Genomic DNA, 27,445 nt, shown 5'->3' with positions numbered 1-27,445 from the left:
ATATTAATACAGCTATGGTGAAATAATTATATATGTTGTTCTGTTCAGGGATCAGATAATTGAGGGATAATGAAAAATGACATAGTGGTTGTACTGGATAATTTGATGTCAGCTTGACACAGCTAGAGTCATCTGAGAGGAGGGAGCCCAATCAAGAAATGCCTTCATACGATCTGGCTGGAGGCAAGCCTGTGAGGCGTTTTCTTAATTAGTGATGGATGTGGGAGTGTGTCGTAGTTACTATTCTATTGTGAAGAGACACTACAACCGAGGCAAGTCTTAAAAGCAAGAATTTAATTGGGAACTTGTTTACAGTTTTAGAAGGAAGGTTAGTACATGGTCATCATTGCAGGAAGCAGACAGGCATAGCACTGGAGCAGCAGCTGAGAGCTTTGCATCCTGATCTGCCAGGAGAGATGGGAGAAGGGGGAGGGGAGGAAGGGGAGGGGAGAGAGGGCCTGGCCTGGGATTTTGAAACCTCAAATCCTGTCCCTAGTGATATACCTTCTCTTATTCCTTGACCAACAGTTTCCCCTGGTTGAGTTCCACACATTCAAACATTTGAGCCTTATGGAGGCCACCCGCATTGCAGCCATCACAGAGGGCCCAGCCCATTGTAAGTGAGGCCACTCCAGGACTGCTGGTTCTGAGTTCTATAAGAAAGCAGACTGGGCAAGGCCATGAGGAGCAAACTAGTTAGCAGCACCCTTCCATAGCCCCTGAATTAACTTTTGCTTCTAGATCCTGCCCTGACATTCTTTGATGATGAACATTAATATGGACTCATCAGCAAAATAAACCTTTTCCTCTTCAACTTGCTTTTGGTCGTGGTGTTTCATCACAGCAATTGTGACCCTAAGACAGTGATTTATAGTTAGAAGAAATTCTATTGCCAGAGAGATGGATAATGTACAGGCTGCAAGTAGCTCTCTGTATATAGCCAATACAGTTATAGAGGTGTTAGGAAAGGACCGCTCATTAAAAGCGTTTCTCTTTAATTTCTGCTATAGAATTGTGTTTAATGAGGGGCTGCTGGTGATGCTCATATATAGACTTGGGGAACTTGTCTGATCTGATTAAATCTTAGCTGTCATAATATCCCTTACAAGTATCACTTTGATATAACAGTAACTGTCAGTCTATCTAAATCTATAATATTGTTTTGATTGTTTTCAGTTTGATTTCACCTAGTAAGCCCTATAAAGGCAGTGACTGTATCTGTTGTATTCACCATTGCAGAATGTTGCCTGGCCTATAGACTATGATGTTTCTTTAATTAATATTTACATATTTTATTTATATTGAATTTATATAATTTTGAGTTGTCCATTCATAGAAAAAAATAGATATTTTCATACTAAGTGAAAATGGTTCCATAGTCAAGGTTTTGTTAGCTAGCTTTTGGTCTCTGTGAGAAAATGCCTGAGATGAATAGTCTATTTGGGGGACTTTAGTCCAGGATTAATTGTCTACATCGGTTTTGGAATTGTGGCAAGACTGCAAGAGCATCACTATGGAGAGTACAAGGTCACTCACTTCAAGATGGCCAAGAAGTGGAGACAGAGAGAGGAGGAATCCGAGGACCTAATATCTCTTTCAAGTTCACACCTCGAATGATCTAACTTTCTTCCACTGCTACCTCTTAAAGGCTATTCACATTCCAGCAGTGCCCCGGATTGCAGCTGGACCTTTAATATTAATGCATTAGCTTTAGGGGACACTTCAGATGTAAACTGTAGGCTGTTATCTTTTTTGTGGTTATTCCTTTTAGGAGATTTGATTACATTGATTACACGGATACTGCTAGTAATAGCAATGATTTGCTATAAACATCTATACTGCTTACTTTTCATCAACTAGTACTTGATGTATTAGCCAAATTTTATAAATGGGAAAATATAACTTTTAGATATTAAATGGCCTGCTATTATTAATTGGGAAGATAGGTTCATTTCTAACAGTTAAAAACTATAAGCTAATATATGTTGGACAATTAATTATAGAGCAGGCACTGCACTAAATATTTTCTATTTAATTTTACTGTGAAGGAAGTATGATTGTCATTTCCATTGTACAAATATGGAAAATAACACAGGCTCCTTCAAGTTGGTGGAGGAACCAGTGCCCTTTCTCTTACATTACCTACTGTAGAGTGGAGACGTGAGCACTCCTGGTTATGACCATGTACAATATTCACAGGCTTGAAACACTTAATTTCAGTATTAGGCCTTAAAATTGTTTACATTCTCACTTAATAGGTATGTCATGATGTATTTTTGCTACATCCTTTGACTATTGCGATTTCTGTGGGATTTTTTTTTTTATTTTAATTTTGAGATCATAATATAATTACATTTCTCCCTTCTCTTTTTTTTCCTTCCAGATATTGCCCTTACTCTTTTTCAAATTCATGGTCTTTTTTGGTTAATTGAGAGATATGTATATATATATATATATATATATATGCACACACACATATTTCCAAATATAACCTTCAGACTTAGTCTATATAGTGTTAGTTGTATGTATGTCTTCCAGGCTGACCATTTGGTATTGGATAACCAGTTGGTGTGCTCTTCCCTGGAGATGATTTTTCCCACTTTCAGCACTCCTGAGCTGCCTGTAGTTCTTTGTGAGGGTTGAGGCCTCATAGGCTTTTCCTATCCACATTAGCATGTCTATGACAGCTTCAAGTGTACTTAAGAATGGAAACTGAAATTTGCGTACAAGTAACAAATCAGTTGGGTTTCCGAGCCATAGGATATTCAGTTTTGCTTTATTGCTGTTGTTAGTGTAAATTTTTCTTCCTGTTGTTCACTGTCAGCTTTTGGGATTGAGCTCAGGCTGGCCTCAAACTTGTAATTCACCTTTCTCAGAGTAATTGCTAGGATTATGGGCATGCACTACCATGCCTGGCTTTGATGTATTTTTTTAATGTATGATCTAAATTCAAGTATTTTCCTTGAATGTGCTGTAGCTTTTTCTTTTAAACATTAGGATAAGTTGCTTTCATTCTTGCTCATGGGCAGACGGTGAAAGGCCAACTATAGCTCTACTGCTTTTGGTCAGAGTGGAATTGAGTTAGATTTTAATAAATCATAATTTTATAATATACTATTTCCTGGAGTGCCATTTATAAAGTGTAGCTTTTAGGTAGTGAAGTGAGTGTAGTTTTTAAAAAAGCTTCTAATTGTTTCCCTTACAGTTACATTTTTAATTAAACTTTAGGCCATTTGTAGTTACTTTAAATATTTATGTATTTTTATCTTAATAACTATCTATATACTAGAGAATACTCTGACCTTCTAAATGGCACATGCTTACAGTTTATATTAATTTCCACTCTTTCAAAATTACCTGAAGATATCAAATATGAGATGATCATAACTCCAGAAAAGGGATCATGCAGACCAGGTTAGCCTGGGCTACATAGACAAAGCTTGTCTTAAACACACACACACACACAAATACTATTGGCTGATAAAGAGCTAAGTGCAGTTTGAACAAGCTTACAGGTTATCTAAAGATTTGAGACTTTGTGTTTGGTGGTGTTTGTGCTATATAACAGCAGCAACTTGTAAGCTGTTAACTGAAGCAGATGACACATAAATACTATCACCTGCAGCAGGCAGTGATAAGCTCTGTGGTGCATGCGTCCACAAAGTAGAGTAGCATCATAGTAGGAAGTTTTTCTTCCTCTTCTAGGAACTAGGAAGCTATCATAGACAGGCAGGCTTTGGGTAGAGCTTAATTTATTGCTCTCATTCATTCTAGACTGTCTTCTGAAGATCGATGTCTATTTCCTTGAGCTTTTTAATTTTCTTGCCAATTTGGATAAACATGGCACAAATCCAGCAGGGTGATCCAGGTGAAAAAGAAAAAACTACAGCATTGAAAGGTAATACTTAAATTACTTTTTGAGGAAAATTTCATTGTCTGCAGTGATAGTATGGGAATATTTGGATCGTCTTTGTTCGTTTCAGTTGTCAAGTAAGGATGTCAGTGCCTAAGCTATTTGCAAGTGCGTATGTTGCTCACAGCAACAGTTACAGTGCCCGAAATGAGTCATAGACTCAAGATTTCACAGATGTAAGGTTTCTTCATGCTCTTTTTGCTCAAGGTTGTCATTTAATGGCAAAACAAACACTTAAAAGATTTTAAAATCAGGATCAGTATCTTTACTGCATTTTGTTGAGTGGAGTGTCATGTAATCTGGGTTTCCTGTATTCCGCTATTATGTTAACTGGAACTTGGGGATTTTTTGTTCAACCTCTTCAATATTAATACTTATGAAGGAATTTGTCTTAGACATGGTTGGGGGAATTCTTAGTTCTAGATATTTTGTGTATTTTAGTTCTGCTATCTAATATAATTTTATCTCTAGAGGAAATATTACCCAGCTTTTAACTGGATAATAAAAAATGCATCAATAATTGATACTTCTGCTGTTACGTTTAAAATTTGAACTGTCTCCCACAGCGTGTGTTGCTGGTGTGAAGGCTTGGAGCCTTTAGGACTCAGGAAGTAGATTCTATGGCGGGGCCAAGCTGGGCTGTGCTCTTTCCTGGTTCTGGTGTGCTCTCTTAGTGCCCTGCTCTGCTGCTGTGTGAATAGCCTGCTCTCATTGTGGTCTGAGCTTTCCTCCGTGCCTTCCCCACTGTGATGGGCTGAAATTTCCTACTGTGAGCCCAAACACGCCTTTTTTCTTGAGGTTGTTTCTGTCAGGAATTTTGGTCATAGCAATGAGCGCAGCTACATTGGCCTATATTTTACTGAAACAATCTCAGCCATATGTGCAATACAGCAGTGAGTTTCCTAGCTCAAATCATATCATCTCGATCTGTTTTTTAGAGGTGATGTTCAGAGGAATAGTAGAACTAGTGCTTGCCCACAGAACCACAATGGTGAAGGCGATTTTGGCTTTCAGTTTTCAGACTGTGTCCTCACAGTTAGAAACAGGGTGATGGTTTGGATTAGGTTGGTAACAAGGGCTAACGAAGAATTAATACACAGATATTTTGCAGTAAGTGATAACGATCTGCTGGCATGCGATCATAAAATCGTTAGTATAAAAATAATATTTAATGTCATAGTCCTAATTGAGATCACCTGACATAACCATGGAACTAGAAAAGAGAGTTTACCCTGAGGCAGCTTAACCTTAAGAAGAGGTGACCGCCATGACAATAGAAGTGACCACCAAGGACAGTGGCTACTCTCAAAGTAGCCAGGTTTTGGGACTATGAAAATGGCTCAATGTAAGAAACCCAAATGCTTTAATAGCAGAGTGATATAAAAAAAGATGTACTTGTGCATCGCCCTGTTATAAAGAAGACCAGTGTCAGGAAGTACCTTTGTAATGAAGGCAGTGGACGAGACCGTGGTGTTTTTAAAGAGCATGAGAATATAGAGGCCACACATGTTTCATGCTCTGATGGCGTCCCAGTGCAGGGTAGTAGATAAATAAAATGCTGTAACCATTACAGACACGGTGTGCTATCTACCACATAGGAGCCATCTATAGTGTTATCAGAATGTGAGAATTGGGAAAAGAAAGGGATTCAAGAGTGCCCTGGAGGTTCATGTCCAATGATCCTTGCCCCATCTCAGGCAAGGCTTCCATCTTATAAAGTCAGTAGTTACCTCAAAATCAGTGTCATTATAGCTTCACTTTAAGCCATGGGGTTTTGTATGTGGAGTTTATATGTATGCTTGTGTAGGTGTGTGTGCATATATGGAGGCCAAAGGTTGATATTGAGTGTTCTCTACATGTATTCTGCATCTTGTATTTTTGAGACAAGGTCCTTCACTGAACTTGGAATGTTTTGATTTTACTGGGCTGGTGGCAAGTGAACTGCATGGATCTGTGTGCCTCTGTGTGCTGCAGTTGCAGACACATGCCTGTGTACTCAGCTCTTATATAGATGATAGGAATCTGAAGTCAGTCTTCACATTGGTTTGACAAGCACTTTAATATGGGAGCCATCTCCCTAGTCCTGCTTTCTTTTGGGTTTTTAAAAAATAGAAAACACTAAACCTCAATACAGTTAGCCAGCCAATCCACGTAGACTGTCTTCTCAGACCAAGCAGGGCAGGACTGGGTGAAAGGTTGCCATCCTGCAAGTCCTGTAACAGGAAGCAAGCAGGGCTCTAGCAATAGGAGGTGAAGGATGGCCGGTGCTGAGGACTTTGGTGCTCTCTCTCCGCACTGACTCTGTAATAGGAATGCCTGTCATCTGTTCAGCATAGGGTTTATTACTTGACTCAAAGATGCCTCCTTTCATTTTTAGCGCCTCTCTCTCTCTATCTGTCTCTCTCTCTCTCTCTCCCTACTTCCCTCCCTCCCTCCCTCTCCCTCCCTCTCTTTCCTCTTCTATCTCTGTTTCTCTCTGCTTTAAGCCTGGCTTATCATCCACATCTTTAGCATTTTAAAATTATTTCATATCTGGGTACATTGATAAGTTTTAAGAACTTCTTTTCTTTTAAAGATAGAATCTCAGCTGGGCTTCAAACTTACTGTGTAGCCAAGGATAGCCTTGATACTATATTTGATCTTATATAAAAGCCTGAGAAGCAACTAAGAATGATTATGATCCTGACCTCTGTCTCCCAAGTGCTACTATTGCAGGTGGTGTGGGGCCTTGGGTATCATCTTCTCCATCTCTTCAGGACGTCTGGGTGGCTTGGTCTTATGTAGGTCTTGTAGGTAAATAGAGCTGGTGAGAGTTGAGTTCATGAGTGGGTAACCATGTGATAGAGTTTCACGGCAGTGCTCGCAGTCTTCCACCTCTTCTGTCTTTCTGTTTATTCTTCTGAGGTGTTCCTAGAGCTTTAGTGGGAGGTAGGTGGTTGTGGAGGGTGCTCTGGATAATTGTAAATGTTTAAAAAAACTCAACAGAGTGACTGGGATGAAAAGTGGCAGAGAAATCTCAAGATACGGCAGAATATTCTGGATGGAAAAGTTTAACTTATGGGCAGTGACATGGTTGGGGGCAGAAGTGGCTTTCTGTCAACCCTTTGGCATGACTTCACCCCTGGAAGAGAAGTCCTGAAAGCTGTCCTCTGACCCACACACGTACATTGTAGCATGTCTTGCCCACTGTGCATGTGTGCATGTGGGTACCCATATACAGACACATACACACACATAATAAAAATGTGATGCGTGTGCATAGAAGTTTAGCATAATGGACTATAATGTTGAAGATAATGAAGATGGTGAGGATGTGGGTTGCTGTCTTTAAAGAAGGAATTTTGCATATCAGGCAGCTTGTCATTGCTTGGGGACAAAGAGAACTTTGTTGTGAATTCTTTACTTAAAAGATTACCTTTCTCTTTGCCAGTTTTATAGGATAACGGTTTGCATGTAGTATTGATTTGTCAAATAATTTCTTCTTGACTCCTGGAAAGATCTTCTGAAACTGGTCCTTCTTGTTTCTATGAATCAGTTTTGGTTTATCCTTCTTCTCCTCTCACTGCCAGAATGCCTGCGTTTTGTTCTGATGCCTTCTGGACATAACTGAACTTAGTGTCGATTTATTTTCATTATTTGAAATAGCCTTGATTATATTTCACTAAAATTAGCCTCTGCTATTCCCAGGTTTATTGATGAAGGCTTTGACCAAGAAATTTTGTCTGGGGCTGGAGAGATGGCTCAGAGGTTAAGAACACTAGCTGTTTTTCCAAAGGTCCTGAGTTTGATTCCCAGAAACCACATGGTGGCTCACAACCATCTATAATGAGATCTCATGCTCTCTGCTCACATGCAGGCCAACTACTGTATAAATAAATAAATAAATAAATAAATAAATAAATAAATAAATAAATCTTAAAAAAAAAAAGAAATTTTGTCTGCCCATAAAATTTACTTAATTTACATAATTTCTCCTCCTTCCATTTTCTTCTTCTAACTATTCCTGAGCAAACTTCCTGTGCACTCTCAAATTTATGGCCTATTTTTCCATTGTTTTTACACACGCATACACACACACACACACACACACACACACACACACACACACTCCTAAATACGTAAATACAGACTGTTCATTCTGTGTAATGTTATTTTTGTTAATGTGATTACAGGGTTGACCACTCATAATGATACATCTGATGCACATTCTTGCACCAAAGACTGTGGGGGTCATAGCAGAAGTGAGGGCAGAAGGATTGTAAGAACCACAGGAAGTTGATGTAAGCTTGTGTCTCCTAGCCATGTCAGAGAGGCTACATCCATAAGGACCCAGCGGCTTGGCTTAGTAAACAAGACCAGAACAAGAAGGACACCAGAGGACACGATGACTGGAAGGAAGAAAGCCTCTGGGGCCTCAAACCTAGACAAGAACTATGGCGACTGAGCAGGGGGTGGGCATTGATGGTGTGGGGTGTGGATGCTGAGAGTGAGAGAAATGGCCATCTCCAGGGAAGGGCCCATGAACTGGTACCCAGTCAGCTGTTTTTAATGGGAGGCTGCATATTGTGGATCTGAGTCAAGCAGGTTTTGCTAGTTTGGGTTTGGAGTGTTCTCTCAAAGCCCATGGGAGCTTGGCTTCCAGCTTTGCATTATAAAAACATGGAACATTAGAAGAGGCAGATAAGAGGATGCGTTTTCATAAGGAAATTGAAAGACTTGGGTCTCCTCTTTGCTCCCTGCATGCTCTGAGGAAAGCAGCCTTTTCTGCTTTATGTTCTTTCCTCACTGCACTGCTCCCCTAACCCCTGCCCCCCCCTCCCCGCCAACCCAAAGCATTGGACCAACATTGTCAACTGAAATATTCAAACTATGATGTAAAATAACATTTTTTCTCTTTTAAAGATATTTCAGGTATTTGGTTATATCATTTGAAACCTAACTCCTGTAGCATCTTACCTTGTGTTTCTGTGATCTGACTTGCTAGCTTTTGGTATCTTCACGAATAGAAATGCCATAGTTAGTCACCAATCTGAAGTGGATAAGAAACTTTCTGGAGTTGACTTACAATGTGTAATTTAGGCCTCAGGAATTATACTAAATTATTTTTAGATGTTAAGCCAACCTTGTATTCCTGTGATAAGCCTGTTTGGGCTTGCCTTTACACACTGCAGATTCTATTTTCTTAGTCTTTATTGATGATTTTTATTATATATATATATATATATATAAAATCATTATAAATACTGTAAACCACTATCCAGAGTACCAGGAGGAATTTTCTTTTTTCTTTCTTTTTTTCATGTTTTTGGGATTATTTCATGTTTATCATTAAATTTAGTTTTGTTTCATGTTTTTTTCAAATTTTTAGGTAATGTCTTAGTTACTTTTCTATTTGCTGTGAAGACACTGACAATTGGGGACCAAGTATTCCACATATGTTACCCATCCTTATTCAAACTTCCACACTCAACTTTGTGGCCATATAGTGCAGAATGTATTTAGTCCAACTTTAAAAGTTCCCATAGTTCCTCAGTCTCAATATAGTTTAAAAGTCCAAAGTCTCTTCTGAGACATTGAGGTAGTCTCTGAATTGTATCCCCATGTAAAAGCAAAAAGCAAATTGCATACTCCAAACATATAATTTTGATGTAGAATATAGATTATCATTCCAAAAGAGAGATTAGAAACATAATAGAAAATGTTGGATCAAAACAAGACCAAACCCAGCAAGTAGATGCCAAATCCTGTAACTTCAAGTCTCATTTCAACTGGCTTAGAAGGTTACGCCCTTTCGGCTTTGCTGACTGCAACACAGGTTTTCTTCTTGGACTGGTTCCACATCCTGTATTAAGTTGTAATATATATTGTGTTGATAACTCATGTATTGTTTGGGCTTGACAAAAGCAGACTCTGGGAGTAAAGAAGGCTTTCTTGTCCCAGACTCTAGCATGGGTATTTCAAAAGTGCTCCAAAACTTTGTTTCAGGGCCCTTGACTCTTTCTTTATAATAGGCAGGAAGGAGAACAGCACACTGCTAAAAGTATTAAAAGCATTATTATGTTTAGAACAGGTAGAAAGTAAACTGTAGGTTTAGAGTTTGTTAAACCTACTGTATTTGGGGTTCCTTAATGCCTCTACCTCCCTTCCCACCCACTGACCATAGGTAGGAGAGAAAGAAGGTTAGTATGAGAGGGGATGTAAACCATTTTTAGATGCAGTTCCTTGGGGTGATTCCACTCCTGTCAGGATTCCAGGAGTCCAGCCAAATAGCAAAAACAGTGGCAAATGGAAAACAGCAAGCAGCAAACAGCAATAGTGGACCGAAGCATCAGCAGCCTTCTAGAAGCTATTTCTGGAGAGTTTCTTTCTAGGAACATTCTCCAGAGCATTTTTCTCTAGGAGCCCCCATCCCACTCCTATTTATATCCTCTCAGAGTCCACACAGGGATGTTTTCCAGCTGGCAAAGACTACACCCCCTTCACGAGGCAGTTTCTAACGTACAAAGAGCACATGCCCTCTCACAAGCCTGTTATCAGTTGTGGATATATTAAAGGCAATTTCACATCCCACACCTGGGATCAAAACAAAAACATATTTACATAGCGTAACCAAAACATCCACTACAGTAAACCATTTCCAACTGAGGTTAGTATTGTTTACCTCATACCATAAAAATGTCTGTAGTTGGGGCTGGAGAGATGGCTCAGTGGTTAAGAGCACTGCCTGCTCTTCCAAAGGACCCGGGTTCAATTCCCAGCACCCACATGGCAGCTCACAACTGTCTGTAACTCCAAGATCTGACACTTTCACACCAGTGCACATAGATTAAACCTAAAATTAAAAAAAAAAAAATGTCTGTAGTGGGGCAATAGAGACTGGCATAACTGCCTCTTTTCCAGTGGATTTCTGCTTGAGGTTGTAAATTCAATTTGATAATATCTTGCTATCTAATGCTTTCTATATGCTGTTTGGTATTTGTTCTTTTAGTTTTACTTCTACATGTTTAGCAGACTCACTCATTTGAAACCAAAAGTATGGTACACACCAGCAATGTGTGGCATATATGGTAATCCGTTGTGATTCTGGGTAGTAGTACTGAGCTCAGTTTCCACTCAGCATATGAATAACTAATCAGCCAGTGCTGTGCCAGGTACTGAGTGTTGCTGAGCTATAGTGATTAAAGGTTTGGCATAATTAGGGTGTTTTCAACTTATGTTTTTAACTTGTAGTCAGTTTATTGAGATGGATTTCATTGTAGGTTAAGAAACACTTACAGGATTTACTGCAGTTTTCCCTGTAAACACTGCTTGTGCTAAATTCCCTAAGTTCTAGGCCAGTGCTCTGCTGCTGAGATAGAGCTAGCTTCATGAGTCCCACAAATTCTGTGTGCTATTTTTCAGTTTCACTTACTTAGTACTTTGTAAAAATTTATGTGATTTACTTTTTTAACACTGAAGTTGCAAAAAAATGTCACTTATGTTTAATAATTGAATTTGTATTAGGGTTTTCTAGAGTAATAGAAATGATAGAATGAATCTGTATCTATATGTGTATCTATCTCTATCTATCTATCTCTATCTATCTATCATCTATCTATCTATCATCTATCTATCTATCTCTATCTATCTATCATCTACCTATCTATCCATCATCTATCTATCTGTTTGATTTATCATCTATCTATCTATTATCTATCTACCTATCTACCTACCATTAGGGATTTATTAGAGTGACTTAATAGCTGTGGTCCAGCTAGCTCAACAATGGCCGTCTATCAACAGAAAATCTAAAATTCCAGTAGTTGTTCACTCCATGAGGCTGGAGATCTCAATTACTCTTCAGTATACACCATAATCCTGAAGAAACAGGCTCAAATGCCAGTGAAAGCCCACTTGCTGGTGGTCAAGCAAGCAGAGCAAATCTTCTTCGTCCATGTCCCTTATATGGGCTGCGTGCAGAAGGTGTAGCCCAGATTAAAGGTGGATCTTCCCAGCTCACTCGATCTGGTTTAAAGTTGGATCATCCCACTTCAAATTAATTAAAACAATTCATCACAAGGTTTTAGTTAGTTCCAGAGCTAGTCAAGTGACATGGGTGTGTGATGAGATTGTTGTTGTGAGTAGAGTTGCTTACACACAGCCTGATTATCTGGATCCCACCAGGTGGCAGGAGAGAGCCACTTCAGAGAGTTGTCCTCTGACCTCTGCAAGCTTGCCCATGTTGGTGTGCTCTCTTATTCTTCCCTACCTCTTTCCATCTTCCTTCCTTTTTTTTTTTTTTTTTTTTTTTTTTGCCTGCTGCCCCTCCCCATTTCCTTTGTCTCCTATTAAGTAATATAAATTTAGAAATTAATCAATAACAAATGTTTAATGTTTTGTTTGTTTTTTGAGTCAGGGTCTCATGTTTACCGCTGCAGACTTGGAACTCAGTATGTAAACTGGCTGCCCATGACCTCAGGAAGATGCTCCTGCCTCTGCTTCTAGAGGGTTGGAATTAAAAGAGTGTACCACCATGCCCAGCTCACAGCTGAATATTTATGAGAGATTAGATTACTTTTATCGTGGTTAAAGACTTCATTTATATTGCTTCAGTCTTTTAAAACTCATTGGGACTTATTTTATGTCACAGCATATCAGCCATTTTTGTGAGTATTTCTTGTGCTCTTTACAGAGGTATTACATTACCTATGTTTCTTTGTCTATGGAGGACATTCAATGTGATTTCCTTTTTCTGAGTTAGCTTGCCTATTTACAATATCAGTGTTAGGTATTGTAGGTGAAACTTTTTTTGTTGTCTCTAGAAAACATAATGTCACTACAGTCTTTCTGGTCTCCTGGCTCTTAAAATCTTTTTGCCTTCTTTCTTGATATCCCTGAGCCTTAAAGGCAGGAGCTAAGTTGTAGGTCTGTCCATCTAAGCTGGGCTGCACATGCTCTGTTGATCTTTGCATCATGGGCTGTGATGGTTTTCTGAAAAGACACACCTCTTTGATGAGGAGTAAGAGGCCCACTTATCTGTGGGTATAAAGATAAGGTTTAGGTGCAGTTGGTAATTATGCTGGTCTAGTAAAGTGGTGGTAGTAGGTTCTTGTCGAGATCCATGATTTTACTAGCCCCACTTAGTTGGCTGAGATTCCGATGACTGCTAAGAGAAGGAGAGTGAGCATTTCCCAGAGATGAGCCCCTTAGCTGGCTCTCCAGTACAGCGTGATACGCAGTGACATCACATGCATACAGGCACACTGAGTGTCTCAGCAGCTTGTGTTTCTATAATTGATAGGTGCACATAACAACAGTAATAGAAAAGAGAGGGAGAGGGGAAGAGTGACATGGACAGGGTTAGAGGGAGGGGACGTAGAACAAGTTGGAGGGAAGATAGGGAAAGGTGGAAGTGATGTTATAACGTGATTTAAAATTTAATAAAAAATAATACTTGAAGTGTAAAAAGATGCTAAATGGCTATTTAGTGGGTTATGTTAATGCACATTAGTTTGAATTGATACTTAAAGTCTTTTATGCCGTTATCTGTTTTCCGAGTTCCTACTCTGTTCATTAATATGAAAAGGTATTGAAACCTCTACCTTCAATTGTGGACTTATTTTTCTTTCTAGTTATGTTAGATCATTCTGGTTTTCTTTAGCATCTTTACTTGGTACAGACACATTTAAGATTGTTACACTCTTCTGAAGAATTTGCCCTTCATCATTATGATATACATGTCTCTAATTCTCTTATGTATTTGCTTTTTTACTCTCTTCAAGTGTATTTATTCTAATTAGTGATATGGCAACTACAGATTATATTTGTTTAGTGTTTATGTGGTAAGTTTTCTAATCCCCTTACTTTTCATTTTCTCCATTTTATGTGGTAGCTACTATAAATAACTCTTAGTTTGGTTTTGTTTTTTGTGAAATTGATTGTTATTTGGAGTGTTATATATATATTTGTTTGTTTGTTTAGTTGGATTCAACTAGTTTGATCTGTTTGGTTCATACTGTTCTTCGTTATGCTTGTAATTTTTTCTGTTTTTTCTTGATAAGTTCCTTTTTTTTTTTAATTAAAAGAATTGACTTTTAGAACAATTTTAGGGTTTTAAACATTGAGAAATTTATGTGAAAATTTTCCAGAGAAGCAAAATGAATAGAATTGTAAACCCATGAAGTTATGTATTACAAAACCAGAAAATGTGTTGTTTGGCAGTTTCATGACTTTGTGAGCATCAGAAGACACATAAACAGATCTGTGTGGTATAGCCTGCTGCGTACTGATTGTATATGGCATGTTCTGACTTGTATGGGCCTGGATTTGAAGTGATGTAATATAGCAAGGACTCAACATGTTTGTGTACATATATGTGCATATGTGTTATTGGGGGGGGAAGGGAGGAGTATGATGTGGAAGGAAAGAGAGGAAGCGTGAGTGAAACAGAATGAGAGAGTGTAGGGCATCATAGAATGCTTGAAAGTTAGGTAAAAGTTGGTGATCCAGTCTTGAATATGAGTTCATAAGAAAGCCTTCAACTTATTGGATATAGTCTACTTATGTTATTGATCCCAAGTTTATGGATTAAAAAATAAGTCTAAAAATATATTTACAGTAATGTGTAGAATAGTGTTTGACCACATACCTGGACATCATATATTAGCACATAAATAAATTCTCATAAGCAGATAATAGACTCACCATCTCTCTGGGAAACAATTTTCCATATTATTAATGTCTGGCATTGCTTTTTCACCAGTAGTGATACTTTGCTAGAGTTCATTACATTAGTGGAATTTGTTATTTTATTCCTTAATTAGTTAATTTATTGTTGTTTTTGTTATTTTTACTGACAGTGCATTCTAGAGTCTTTTGAATGCTAGGCAAGTGCTGTACCATTGTGCTGTATATCAATCCCTCATGATTTTGACAATTTTTATCGGTTAATGAGCATCCTGGGTTGGCCTTGAACTCGTGATCCTTCTTTCCCAAACTCCTGAGGCACTGTGCTCCCTTGCTCAGATTCAAGATGTCCTTAAATACTCTGTTGGTAAAACTATTTTAGAGTTGGAACAGAGAAGATATAAATTTGATGGTATGCTTGGGAACAGTAAGAAAGTAAGACGATCTCAAAACCCTTTAAAACTTAGAAGATGAAAATTATATCAAGGGGGCACAGGAGGCAATCAAAAGAGCATATTATTTAAGAAACACAATAAATTCCATAGTACTGGATTGTTACCTAGAGTATGTATAGTAAACATCCTTTGGTCCATTGATATTAACAAATGTTGGAATAGTTGTGAAAAGGCAGAAAATGATGCCAACTTCCACACAGACGAATGGCTGGTGATGTACATCAGTGTACAAGAATGGCCAGTGGTGTGTGCCAGTGTGGAAGAATGACCAGTGGTGTGTACTGGTGTGTAAGAGTGACCAGTGGTGTGTGCTAGTGTGGAAAAAAGGCCAATGGTGTGTACTAGTGTAGAAGAATGACCAGCGATGTGTGCTTAGTGTGGAAGAATGGCCAGTGGTGTGTGCTAGTGTGGAAGAATGGCCAGTGGTGTGTGCTAGTGTGTAAGAATGGCCAGTGGTGTGTACTGGTGTGTAAGAATGGCCAGCGATGTGTGCTAGTGTGGAAGAATGGCCAGTGGTGTGTGCTAGTGTGGAAAAAAGGCCAATGGTGTGTACTAGTGTGGAAGAATGACCAGCGATGTGTGCCGGTGTGGAAGAATGGCCAGTTGTGTGTGCTAGTGTGGAAGAATGACCAGTTGTGTGTGCTAGTGTGGAAGAATGGCCAGTGGTGTTAGCCAGTGTGGAAGAATGGCCAGTGGTGTGTGACAGTGTGGAAGAATGGCCAGTGGTGTGTGCCAGTGTGGAAGAATGGCCAGTGGTGTGTGACAGTGTGGAAGAATGGCCAGTGGTGTTAGCCAGTGTAGAAGAATGACCAGTGGTGTGTGCTAGTGTGTAAGAATGACCAGTGGTGTGTGCTAGTGTGGAAGAATGGCCAGTGGTGTGTGCTGATGTGTAAGAATGGCCAGTGGTGTATGCTAGTGTGTAAGAATGACCAGTGGTGTTAGCCAGTGTAGAAGAATGGCCAGTGGTGTGTGACAGTGTGGAAGAATGACCAGTGGTGTGTGACAGTGTGGAAGAATGGCCAGTGACATAAGCCAGTGTTCCTTATTTCAGGAGCATGACTCCTTTGCTTTGACCTAAAAGTTGGTGGGACTCAGACTTCTAAAGACAGGCCACGTAAAGGAAAACACTGACGCTGCAGTGCAGGTGTCTGCCTAGCACCACCTCAGCCAGCTGTTGAAGGGTAGTATCCTGGTGATGTTATGTGCATGCCATATTCTCCTTGTATGTGTGAAGACTATAGTCACCTCTGTTCCTTCTCTAAACTCTCATGCTGTAGGAGGCAGGCAGAATTGATCTTTTCAGAGAAAATATTAGACGTGGTCAAATCAAAGGTAGTTCTGACAAAATATTTGAATTGTTTTGTGAACTGTCCTAGTGGACAAATAAATTGTGGTGATGTAACTTGCTGATATTAGGGAAAATTGGGCTAAGGGACACAGACACTCTGTGCTGTCTTTCAGTTTTTCCATCAATATAGAATTTTCCAGAAACAAAGTTTTAAAGTTTTGCTTATTTAAGATAGTAGCTTACTGGCCTTTTTCATTGTTGTTTTTGTTTGTTTTGAGACAAAGTTTCCCAATGTAATCTTGCCTGGCCTGGAACTCACTATGTAGACCAGGCTGGCATCAAACTCCCTAGTTTCTCCCTAGTGCTGGGATTACAGGCATGCCCCACCACATGCCTGGCCTTTTTTGATATGCGAAATTCAGTATTGTGAAGAATAGAAACTGTTTTCGTATCAACTAGGCATTTCTCATACATGTCTCATTTTAATATTTCTCATAAAACATATATGTATGTATGTATAATGCCACTTTTCCATTTACAATGAGTTTACAAACCATAAATCGTTTATATGTAAAATTTAGTGGTCTTGCAAATGTCATATTAAGATCTGAAACTTTGGAGCTGTAGATTAAGGTTAATGAGGTACAAATAAATAGCTATTTTGAAAATGGAAATTAATCACTTAAGTGGGTTATTTTGAGAATCAAGTTGTGGCTCTTTGGGACACTATGCTTTGGAAAGGACTTATGTTGATACTGTGTTTGATCAAAATACTATGGTAAAAAATAACAGTTTTGGAACCATAACATTATCAATTAAAGCAACAGATAAAATTAATGTACTGGAACAAAAGAATACTTTTAAGCCATTAAAAATGCAGTCTTCATTTGTATTATAACTATGAACAGTGAACCCAAGTAAAATTCATATCAATTTATGTGACTTCTTTTCTAGATTTGCTGTCTAGGATCGATTTGGATGAACTCATGAAAAAGGACGAACCACCTCTCGATTTTCCTGATACACTGGAAGGATTTGAATATGCTTTTAATGAAAGTAAGGGGTATACACTATACACACGAAAATATATGTGCATATGTATAATTTGCTTAGAACTATTTATAGAACTGTAGGGAGCATATTAGTTATTCTAAAAACCTAACTAGAATATTTTGCAGTTTTTGAGAGATGATGACTTATTGTCCGAGTGAAATCCTTCACTCAACTGAAAGAATCAAGGAACCATTTTCTGTACTTGGCAAGTCCCATAAATTGAAGGACATGGATTGACTTAGTTCATGCATTGCGATCTGAGCATTCTACTGCTATCTAAGTGGAAACTCCTAATTGAGTTATATTGGAAGGTGCGTTCTTTAACCTGCTGTCTGAAATGAGGTGACTGGCAGTCATTGTATGTGACAGTATTTTAAAGCAGAGTTCCCAGTGTTACATTATTTTTCAGGAACATACTTGTTTAATATCTTTTTCAAGTGTGGGATTAAATTACCTTTATTCCTGAGCTGTTGGGAAAGGCACTGTGCCCACACTATACACTACTACATTTGAAGGTGTTGCTGTTATAGGCAGGCAGCATGAAGCCATCATGTCCTTCTGGTGACTGCGCATCACTCTTAGTGAGTCCCCCTTACATGTCACTGGTAGGTGTACAGGCTATCTGCCTTTATGTATTTGAGTGCTCAGTGAATTTAAAGAGAACATAGTAGAAACTGGTCATTTTCAAATTTTATAAAGACTATTTTATCGTGAAATATGTATAAACAATAATTTGTTGCCTGTTGGCTTGTGGGCTGTTTTCTTCTGATTACCAGAATCTTTTTGGTGAAAGAAACAGGGCAGGTGGTCTGTCTTTTTTCATTGTAAAATAGGCTGATAGTTAAACCTTTTAGTCAATAGAAACTAATGTTTGCCATGAGGAGAATCTTTTATGAGATAGATACTATGATCTAGATGGTTGATTCAACATTGTTCATGTTAAACAAACTTACTTTTTGATATATGAGACACATTTTCATGAAGAATATCACAAAGCACTATATTCTTTAACACACAAAATGGGAATATTATGACCGAAATGTTTCCTGGTAGGTGAGGAGCCCTGTATACCTCATTTGGACCTTTCTCGCTCTAGATCAGATAATCCAATCCTGTAGGAGAGGAATGTTGGGAGAGGGGTAGTCGAGGCATCCCAGGCCCTCCCAACGTTACCTGTTGCAGCTTCATTGTCAGGTCCTGGAATTGCTAGAAAGCTCATTAGTGTCTGTGGGTGGAGCCCTGTGGTTGGAGTGAGTTGATTGGGTGGTTTAAATTGGTGTTAGCTCCTCTTCCCCCTCAGTCTCCATTGACACCTTGTCTCTGGGCCTAGTACAAAACTGTTAGTTGAAGTCCTGAATCCCATTCTGCACTTTAGGTAGCCCCACAGTGTGTTCTTGTGGTCCCACGTCACTGTCTGTGCACATCACGGATGTGAGCTTTACATTGCTGACTTTCTTTGATTCTTGTCTAACTTTCGGAAAAGTTGCTTCGAGTTTCAGCATTTGTATTCTAGTTAGCCTCTAAACTTCAAGATGGGCCACACTCATGGCATTATCTGCTGTCTACTCTTATTGCTACTGTCAGTTACTTTCAGATACTTATGTGAATGTCAAAACTAGCTTATAAATTCCTACAGACCATTCTTTTATAGTCTTAATAAGTTTATTTCGTATCGATATCCGAAGATAAAATTTTAGGAGAAAAGCAAATATTTAAGAAATTTATACTTACTTTCTATCAGACATTATTTATTGGAAGTTCCATATTATTTAAAATACATTCTAAATCATTGGAATATTGCTTGTTGTCTTTTAGAGGGGCAGTTAAGACACATAAAAACGGGGGAACCATTTGTTTTTAACTACCGAGAAGACTTACACAGGTGGAACCAGAAACGCTATGAAGCTCTGGGCGAGGTATGTCAAGCATATTGCTTTACTGCACTTTTCAGCTTGAAGGGTGAGGTTTTCCATGGATATTGTTTACTCATCTTTTCAATTTGAATTTCCAGGGGTAGTGGTTTGGAGGGTGTAGCAGTTCACATAGTCCTTTTTACAGAAGGTGATTTTTAAATGCTTTTTCTTCCTGTATTTGTTAATTTTCCATCATTTCCTGGAAACACATTCTTAACTTGAAACTTGCTTTTATAGTGACATAGCCTTCATATGACTTTGGAGGTTTCCAGTGAATCACTTACATGGAAAAGCAAATTCGCACAAAATTTTCTCCTTTTTTTGTTTTGTAATAGTTTTTAAAAGATTGACTCTTCTTTTGCGTCAGGAAAATAAGTATTATTTTTAAGTTTTTATCCCTATGAAGATTGCTATTGGGATAGTTAGGTTGAATCTTTCTTACTTCCTTTTGACTTGAGAACGTCTGGCCTTCTGCAAGTAGGCATGCATCACCAGAGAAACCCGTGACAGTGCTTTTCGTCATTGGTGGGTAGTTATCACAGTGAACAATTTCACTTACCCAACATAGTTGTTTTTAGTAAAAATATATGGACACATTTGTTTAATATTTCATCTAGACAACTATTTTTCCCCTAAGGAAAAGCAGAAAATTCTATATTTACATTGACTTTAAAATAAAGTAGGCAAAATGCATTTTTTAGTTAAAATATAACATGGAGGACATTTGATAGCGTGAAGAATTCAAATGCAGCGAACTAACTTTTCATGTGTCTCTTGCATTACTGCGTATGAGCAAAAGTTTTGACTTTTTGTCCTGCATTCTCTTTACAGGGACATTGTATTGTGTTCTCACTGGTCGAGAGGGTTGGGCCCCTTCCAAGGCACTGGGCATTTTTGTGTTCTAGTCAAAATAATAGAGACAGTCAGTCCCCTGTCTCCTCAGTGGTGGCCAAGGTGGCAGGCTTACAAGTGGGCCGTTATGAAACCAGTTTACTAAGCTAGCGTTTCCTAAGATGATGCAGTTCCCGTGTGTGTCAGGCATTCACTCGAGCCTGCCTTAGTGCGAGATGTCAGAGGGAGAGGAGCAGATGAGCGTCTGCAGCTCCTGCTGCCTGCCGCTGCCCAGTCCTCTGGTTCCTGGGCCGAGTGGACTCTTGAAGACTCTGCAGGCTAACTGTGCGAGCCCTTTAGCACTTCCCTTTTCCCACTAGCTCATGGGACTTTTTTTTGAGAAAATATAATTGCATCATTTCCCCCTTTTTTATCTCCCTTCAAACCCTCTCACGTATCCCCCGTATTCTTTTTTAAATTCATGGCCTCTCTTTCTTGAATTGTTGTTATATTTATTTTTGAATATTCTTTAATATTTGTAATTTGAATGTATACTGTGACCAGAATAATTTCTGCTTATGTTAAAGTGCTTGCCCATTTTCTTTTGAATTATATACTGCAAACTGGTAGTGTTTTCATTATAGAATAACCATATGGTAATAGCCTTAGAGCAGTGCTTGTGGGTGCACACACATGCGTGTGTGTTTAAAGGGTGCTTACATTTTACTCCTTTCTATAATGCATGTTCACCAGCTCTTTTAGGCGCATTATTGTACAACACATCTTGTGGATTTTCTCCATTTGTTTGTGTTCTTTTGAAACAATATGGATCTTACTCTGTGGTCCAGGCTGGCCTTACCCTCAGAGTATAGCCCAGACTGGCCTTGAACTTGGATTCTTCTGTTTTAGCCTCAGCCTTCCTAATACTTGCATTACAGGTGTGCCTTACCATACTTGGCACTTACTGGTATTTTTTAACTTCTGATTTCTTGTACTCAAACCTATATTCTTCATCATCCATATTAAAATCGACCTACTAGGCTGGAAAGATGATTAAGGCAATTGCTCTCAAGCCTGATTATCTGAGTTTGATTCTCAGAACTCACATGGAGTGAGTGAGAACTAACTTCCTTAAGCTGTCCTCTGACCTGCAAGCACTCACCTTATTCACAAACACACACACATGCACGCACGCACGTGTGCACACACACACACACAAATACACAATAAATAAATAGATGTAAAACAAAATACTGCTAGTATAGCTTCTTTTCTCCTAAATAGTCACAAAACTTACATTTCATTAAAGCATTTATTTATTATAATTTATTCATATTACATCCTGATTGTTATTCCGTCTCTCACCTTCTTGTTCCCACCGTTCTTCCTTCGTCTGCCCTATTCCGTCTCCTAGACCTCTGACAGGGGGTCTCTCCTTCCTCACCATCTGACCACAGCCTATCAGCTCTCATCAGGATAGCCTGCATCCCCTTCCTCTGTGTGCCTGCAGGGCTTCCCCGCCAAGGGGTGGTGATCAATTTGCTCATGCGAACCATCTGAACAGGGGGCCTGGTTCTCTGCATACACTGTCCTTGGTTGGTGCATCAGTTTGTGCAGGCCCCTCTGGGTCCAGATCCACCAGCAGTGATGGTCACCCTGTGGGGCTCCTGAACTCTCTGGGTCCTTCTATACCCTACTCTTCCATACAACTCTCAGTGCTCCACCCAGAGTCCAGCTCCTATTCCCAGCCTGTGTCCTGATTCCCTGCTGGGTGGCATCTTTCAGGAAACATCCATGTTGGGCTAATATCCACTTATAAGTGAGTATATACCATGTGTGTCTTTCTGGGTGTGTGTTACCTCGCTCAGGATGACCCTTTCTAGTTCTATCCATTTTTCTGCAAATTTCAAGATTTCCTTGTTTTTAATAGCTGAGTAGTATTCCACTGTGTAAATGTACCATAGTTATTCATTCCCTGGTTGAGGGACATCTAGGTTGTTTCCAGATTCTCGCTATTACGAATAAAGCTGCTATGAACATAGTTGAGCAAATGTCATTGTTGTATGATGGAGCATCTTTCCGGTATATGGCCAGACTTCTTTAAGAATTTTAAATTAAAATGTAATTATATCATTTTTTCCTTCCTTTACTTCCAACTTTTCTTATGTATTTCCCCTTGCTCTTTCTCAAATTCATGGTCTGTTTCTTCGCTTGTTGTCACATATATACATATATACAGGCAAACCTATAACATTTCTGATGTTAGTGTTCAAGTCAGTGTTTCACAGATCACCAAATCACTCGGTGTCACACACCAGTCTCCTTTCTTTCCTAGTATGTTGACTGAAAGCAGATTAAGTCTGTCACACAGAACTCAGTGTGATGGAAGACTGGACAGGAAAGGAAAGTGTTCTCAGTACAGAGGTGCTGCATACCACCTGTCAAGTTTCGAATACTTGCTGTTGATAATTTGCTATAGAAGATTACTAAATGAATTCCGTTTTCTGTAGTTAAGTAATGAATTGTATAAGGTCTAGTTATCTATCAAGTCACACAGTTGTCACTACAGTGAATGAGTTTGTTTGGAGTAATTGTAGAATCTAATGTAGCTGAGTCAGGTCTTCACATTCAGTGTAATCAACTTACTGTTCTTCATTTACACCTTGTTCTTGTTTCTGAAGTTGTTATTGAAAAGTTGTTCCCTTATCACAGCTCCAGGTACTGATGTGTTCTTAGCATGTCTCCCATCATCTTTTCGGTGGAATCTCTCTTTCCTCTCATGTTGTTCCATTGGATTCTTCTTGTCCTCCTATCTTGTCCTATGTAAAAGTAACCTATGGTGATTTTGCAATGGACTGTTCAGCACAGTTTAAATTAAAATAAAAACAAAGCAGGAGCCATTGAGACAGTTGTGCTGGGGACATGTGTCCTGTGAATCTGACTACCTGGTGGGAGGAGACATAGTACCTGTCACTCATCAGCTTACTTATTTTACTTATTTAGTTAGTTTTAAAACATGCTTATTTTAATTATATGTGCATGGGTGCATTGCCTATATGCATGCATGTGTACCATGTGCGTGCAGTGCCTGCAGAGGCCAGGAGAGGACTTTGGGTCCCTGTGAGTTGGAGTTGCACACAGTTGTAGGTACCATGTGAATGCTGGGCACTGAGCCTGGGCCCGCTATAGGAGCGTGAATGCCACTAACCATTGCTCTAGCCCCCTATACTTATTTTGCGTGTGTTTTAAGCTTTTGCACAAATTGTGTCCTCATGATGATTCCTGAATAATATATCAGTATTATGCAAATATAAAAATTGTTTAGTATCGTTTGTGGCCTATGGATTTTGTGAAATTTCCAATGTTAGAAATTTAATACAAAAGATTAGTTTTCACACAAGGGATGGGATAACCATTGAGATGTAACAAGAATAAATTAATAATAAAAAAAAGATTAGTTTTCTTATTAGGAGAAAGGAAGTTTATTTTTTCCAATTTCTAAAGCTAAAATAAAAAAAAGTCTTTATTTCAGTTCCCACTAAATATCTATATACTCCAAACTACCTGTTGCTTAGTCTTATTTGGAAAAAAAAGGCTTACCTTAACCTTCACTGTCAAGCTTCAGACTTTTATCATGCTAATTTCGAAAGTGAAGTTACTGTGTGACAGTTCAAGTAAACCCACCTTTCTATGTAGTACTGGGGACAGTTAGTGCCCTGTGCTGGTCCAGGTCTCCAGTCCCATGAAGATCCAGAGCTGAGCTAGAGTCCTGGAGTTCTTCTCCCTCAGCCCTGGCAAGGGGAGGGTTTGGTTGTGTGTACTCCTAGTGTTGCCTTCATAAATAGCTCTGGGAAGGTTGAAGTGTTAGGGAAACCGATTTTTGCCAACCATCTAAAAAAAAAAGAAAAAACATCCCCCCCCCCCCAAAAAAAACCACCCTTGTGATTTTGACGCCTTTGTTATTGAATACTGAGTTTTATCTGTAATTAAGAGTTACTATGTTTTTATTTATTTCTCCTTCACTTAATACCATACCCATTCCTGAAATATTCTATCATTTCTATGTAATCAAACTTATTGATATGTCAGTTTTGTTTTCTGAATGTAGTGTCATAATACACAAAAGAATGCTTTATATTCACAGTTACATTTCTGTAGTCAAACAAATGCGTGTGCTAATATGTGTGTATTTTTATGTTATGCATATATGGCTTGATATATATATATATATATGTATATACATACATACGTACATACATATATCTCCTTAATAAGTTAGGATATTTTCTTTAAATTTAAAAAGAAGCTATCAGCTTATGTAGGCAGAAGAATTATAAAAAAAAGTCTTTAGTGTGGATATGGAATTGAATATTAAGAAAATTTTGTGAAACTCATGCTAAATCATAAATAGGGTGGCGGAGGCAGCTAGTAACCTGGGAGATTTTTTTAAACATTTCTTCTTTGTCAGCACTGAATTACTATTAAATAGGGAGTTTATTAACCAATATAATTAGAATGAAAGATTTTGTTTCCTTGCCTATTTTGGGTCTTTGCCTATGTATTTTTATAGCTGCTATAAGAATCAATAAATTGTCAATGTACTTCACAAGAAGCTATCAGTAATTAGGGAATCTTAGAAGTTTGGCTTTTTGTTAAGACATAGGACTGCACTGGAAGAAACAACTAAGGTCATAAATTCCTCCCTACCGTAACCTATGCTGGGATAATCTTTTATAAAATACTGGAAAATTATTGAAAAAGTATTAAACTAAAATAAGATTTTTAAAGAGACTGTAGGGCAGTTGGGCCTTTCAGGGTGTTTTAGCAGCGTACTGAGATGTGTATAATGAACAGCTTAAAGTCAGGAGCAATGCAAATTATTATTTTTAATACTTATTTGAATATAATCTGCATAAGCATGTAAGTTTCATAACATGAATATTATTTGGGCTTGCATTGGCTATCAAGCAACCTGGATTCTTGTTCTAGCTCCATCATATCTGTGTTACTGTGTAGAAAGGTAATTGCCAGCATATGAAATGGCCATAAGTATTATTTGTACATCTTTATGATATCAGTTTTTTGTTACTCACTTTTTGGAATGTGGAAGAAAAATATACTGTATCATTTAAAGGTATTTTGGCCTTAACCTTTGGTGTTGATATTAGAGTGGTTTAATCCCGTGTGCTCTTTGTCTGTGGTCTCCTCAGGGTTATTGACCTCAAGGCTCTCTCTCCGTGGCAGGAACGGTCTCGGGCCTCACTCTGGCCTTCGTTTCTACAACTGGGATGCTAGAGATAGAATGACATTAGTAATTAGACATTTAGAATGGAAAATCTATCCTGGAATAAATGTCTGTTTCTTAAGAGCGGTCTGCCATTGACCTAAGAGTGGGCATATAGAGCCATTAAGTAGGCTACAGAGCCCAGAAGTAGAGGGAAAGTGCAAATACTTTTGGAGATCTCATTTCTGTCAGTTGCAATCATAAAGCACTAGAGGAAAATGACCTTTCGCTTCAGTAGCTAGTCATCATAGAAGATATAATCTGACTCTTCATTATAGTGTATACCAGAGTGAATTTCACATGAATTAAAAACTTAGACCTAACGCTCCAGGACCACAGCACTGGTGATAGTCTTGAAATATAGACTTGAAAATAGAAATGATGTGGCTTCAAATATTCTTTCCTTTAAAGCAGTGATTCTCAACCTGTGGCTTTCAACCCCTTTCGGGGTCAAATGACCCTTTCACAGGGATTGCATATCAGATTTTATACTAAGGTTCATAACAGTAGCAAAACAATAGCAATGAGAATATTTTTATGGTTTGGGTCACAACAACATGAGGTCACAGGATGAGGAAGGTTGAGAACTACTACTTTAAAACAACCCTAGTTCTTTAGAAAATGTCTAATTATAGTTTGAAACAAGAAATGAGCATTGTCCGCGTAGAATACTTTGTTAGTCAGATAGCAAGAAAGTCTCAAGACTGCTTGCTCTTTAAAGATTCAGAAGAATAAGATAAACAAAAAATTAGCAATAAAATAAAAGCCAACATAGCAAAAAAAAAAAAAAAAAAAAAAAGAAGCCCAAAGCCCATTTTCCGACATTCCCACAAACTCACCAGTGGATAAAGCTCACAGATAAGCAGTTCATGAGAAAGAAATGAGAATTATTTAAGACATGTTACATTGTGTCTAACCTCACTTATAATGTTGATGAGGCTTTACAGAAGCAGGCCTTTCATACATTTTTGGTGGGAATATAGGTGAGAAAGTTCCAGTAGAGAGGTAATTGCTAATATCTTATCAGAATTATTACATGGGCATTCATACCCTTTGGTATGAGAACAGGGAAAAGAAATAGATTTATACTTTCTTTATTTCAAAACAAACAAAAACAAAACTTGGAGAGTAAACTCCTTAGAGGGGAATCCAAATATAGTCAAAGCATGAGAAGGATTCAGTGTTCTGTTGCTGGGATGGAGATGAGGGAGCCCCTGTGTAAGGACCACAGAGCCTCTGGTAACTAAGGGTGGTCCCCAACTGACAGCAAGCCCATACTGAACCCTGTAGTAGAGAAACCGATAGAACCCACCAAGGCTTCTGATATTGTGGGGGTGGGGGGGAGAGGGAGGACTGTGTGCACATGTGCCTTTAGGTGCATGTGAGCATGCTTTTGGAGGCTGAAGGTCAATGTTGGATGCCTATCTGAATTTCCCTCCGGATCTCTTATTGAGGTCAGGCCTTACTGCTTTAGTTAGGACAGCTGGTCAGTGATCTCCAGGGCTCTGCCTTTCTAGCCCTGGAATTATGGAGATGTCCAGCTTTTTGTTATAAAATTTGAGATGCTAAATTGTCTTGTTTAGTTTGTAAACCAGTAATTGGACACCAGTAAAATATAAGGTCTCAATGAACTAATGAATTTAGAAAAGGGTCATCAATTATTGCTAATTCCTTTACATGAAAGCATGTGAGAGAATTTGTGCAGTGGTAAGTAAAGTATCATTTTACAGATTTCTTGCAATTATAAGAGGGAAAAAAATCCCTTAAAGTAGAGTTCTAGCTGTCAAAGTTAAGAAGCACTCACATATGAATGTAAACACAAATATATAGATGCTGGGAGACTGTTGGCTCAGAGCTAATACCATGAGGTTTTAAAGTAGGTACTTTCCAGGGGCATTTGGGGAAGATTGCTAATTGTCTTTACTGAGATAAAGACGGTATGGTAATGTAGGTAATGCTCTTATTCTTAGGAGATGCATGTAAACTATTTAGGGAAAGAGTCATGATGCATCAAAATTATTTTTAAATGCTTCTTTAAAAAGA

The 27,445-nt window shown here is 38.5% G+C and overlaps 1 protein-coding gene across 4 annotated transcripts in view; it reads left to right on the top strand.

The window, feature by feature from the left end:
• Fam172a (family with sequence similarity 172 member A) overlaps positions 1–27,445 on the top strand; it is a 381,713-nt gene that overhangs the window by 22,984 nt on the left and 331,284 nt on the right. For 3 of the 4 annotated variants that reach the window (XM_051172350.1, XM_051172351.1, XM_051172348.1), the window contains exons 2-4: positions 3,775–3,898; positions 17,276–17,377; positions 19,190–19,290. In XM_051172350.1, coding sequence (XP_051028307.1) covers positions 3,793–3,898; positions 17,276–17,377; positions 19,190–19,290 — 309 coding nt within the window. In that variant the 5' untranslated portion in view covers positions 3,775–3,792. The remainder of the gene's footprint in view (positions 1–3,774; positions 3,899–17,275; positions 17,378–19,189; positions 19,291–27,445) is intronic. The other variant, XM_051172349.1, reaches the window with a different exon arrangement.

This window comes from Acomys russatus, chromosome 30 (assembly GCF_903995435.1).
Source record: "Acomys russatus chromosome 30, mAcoRus1.1, whole genome shotgun sequence".
NCBI lineage: Eukaryota > Metazoa > Chordata > Mammalia > Rodentia > Muridae > Acomys > Acomys russatus.
This window is presented reverse-complemented; position numbering and strand designations above follow the sequence as displayed.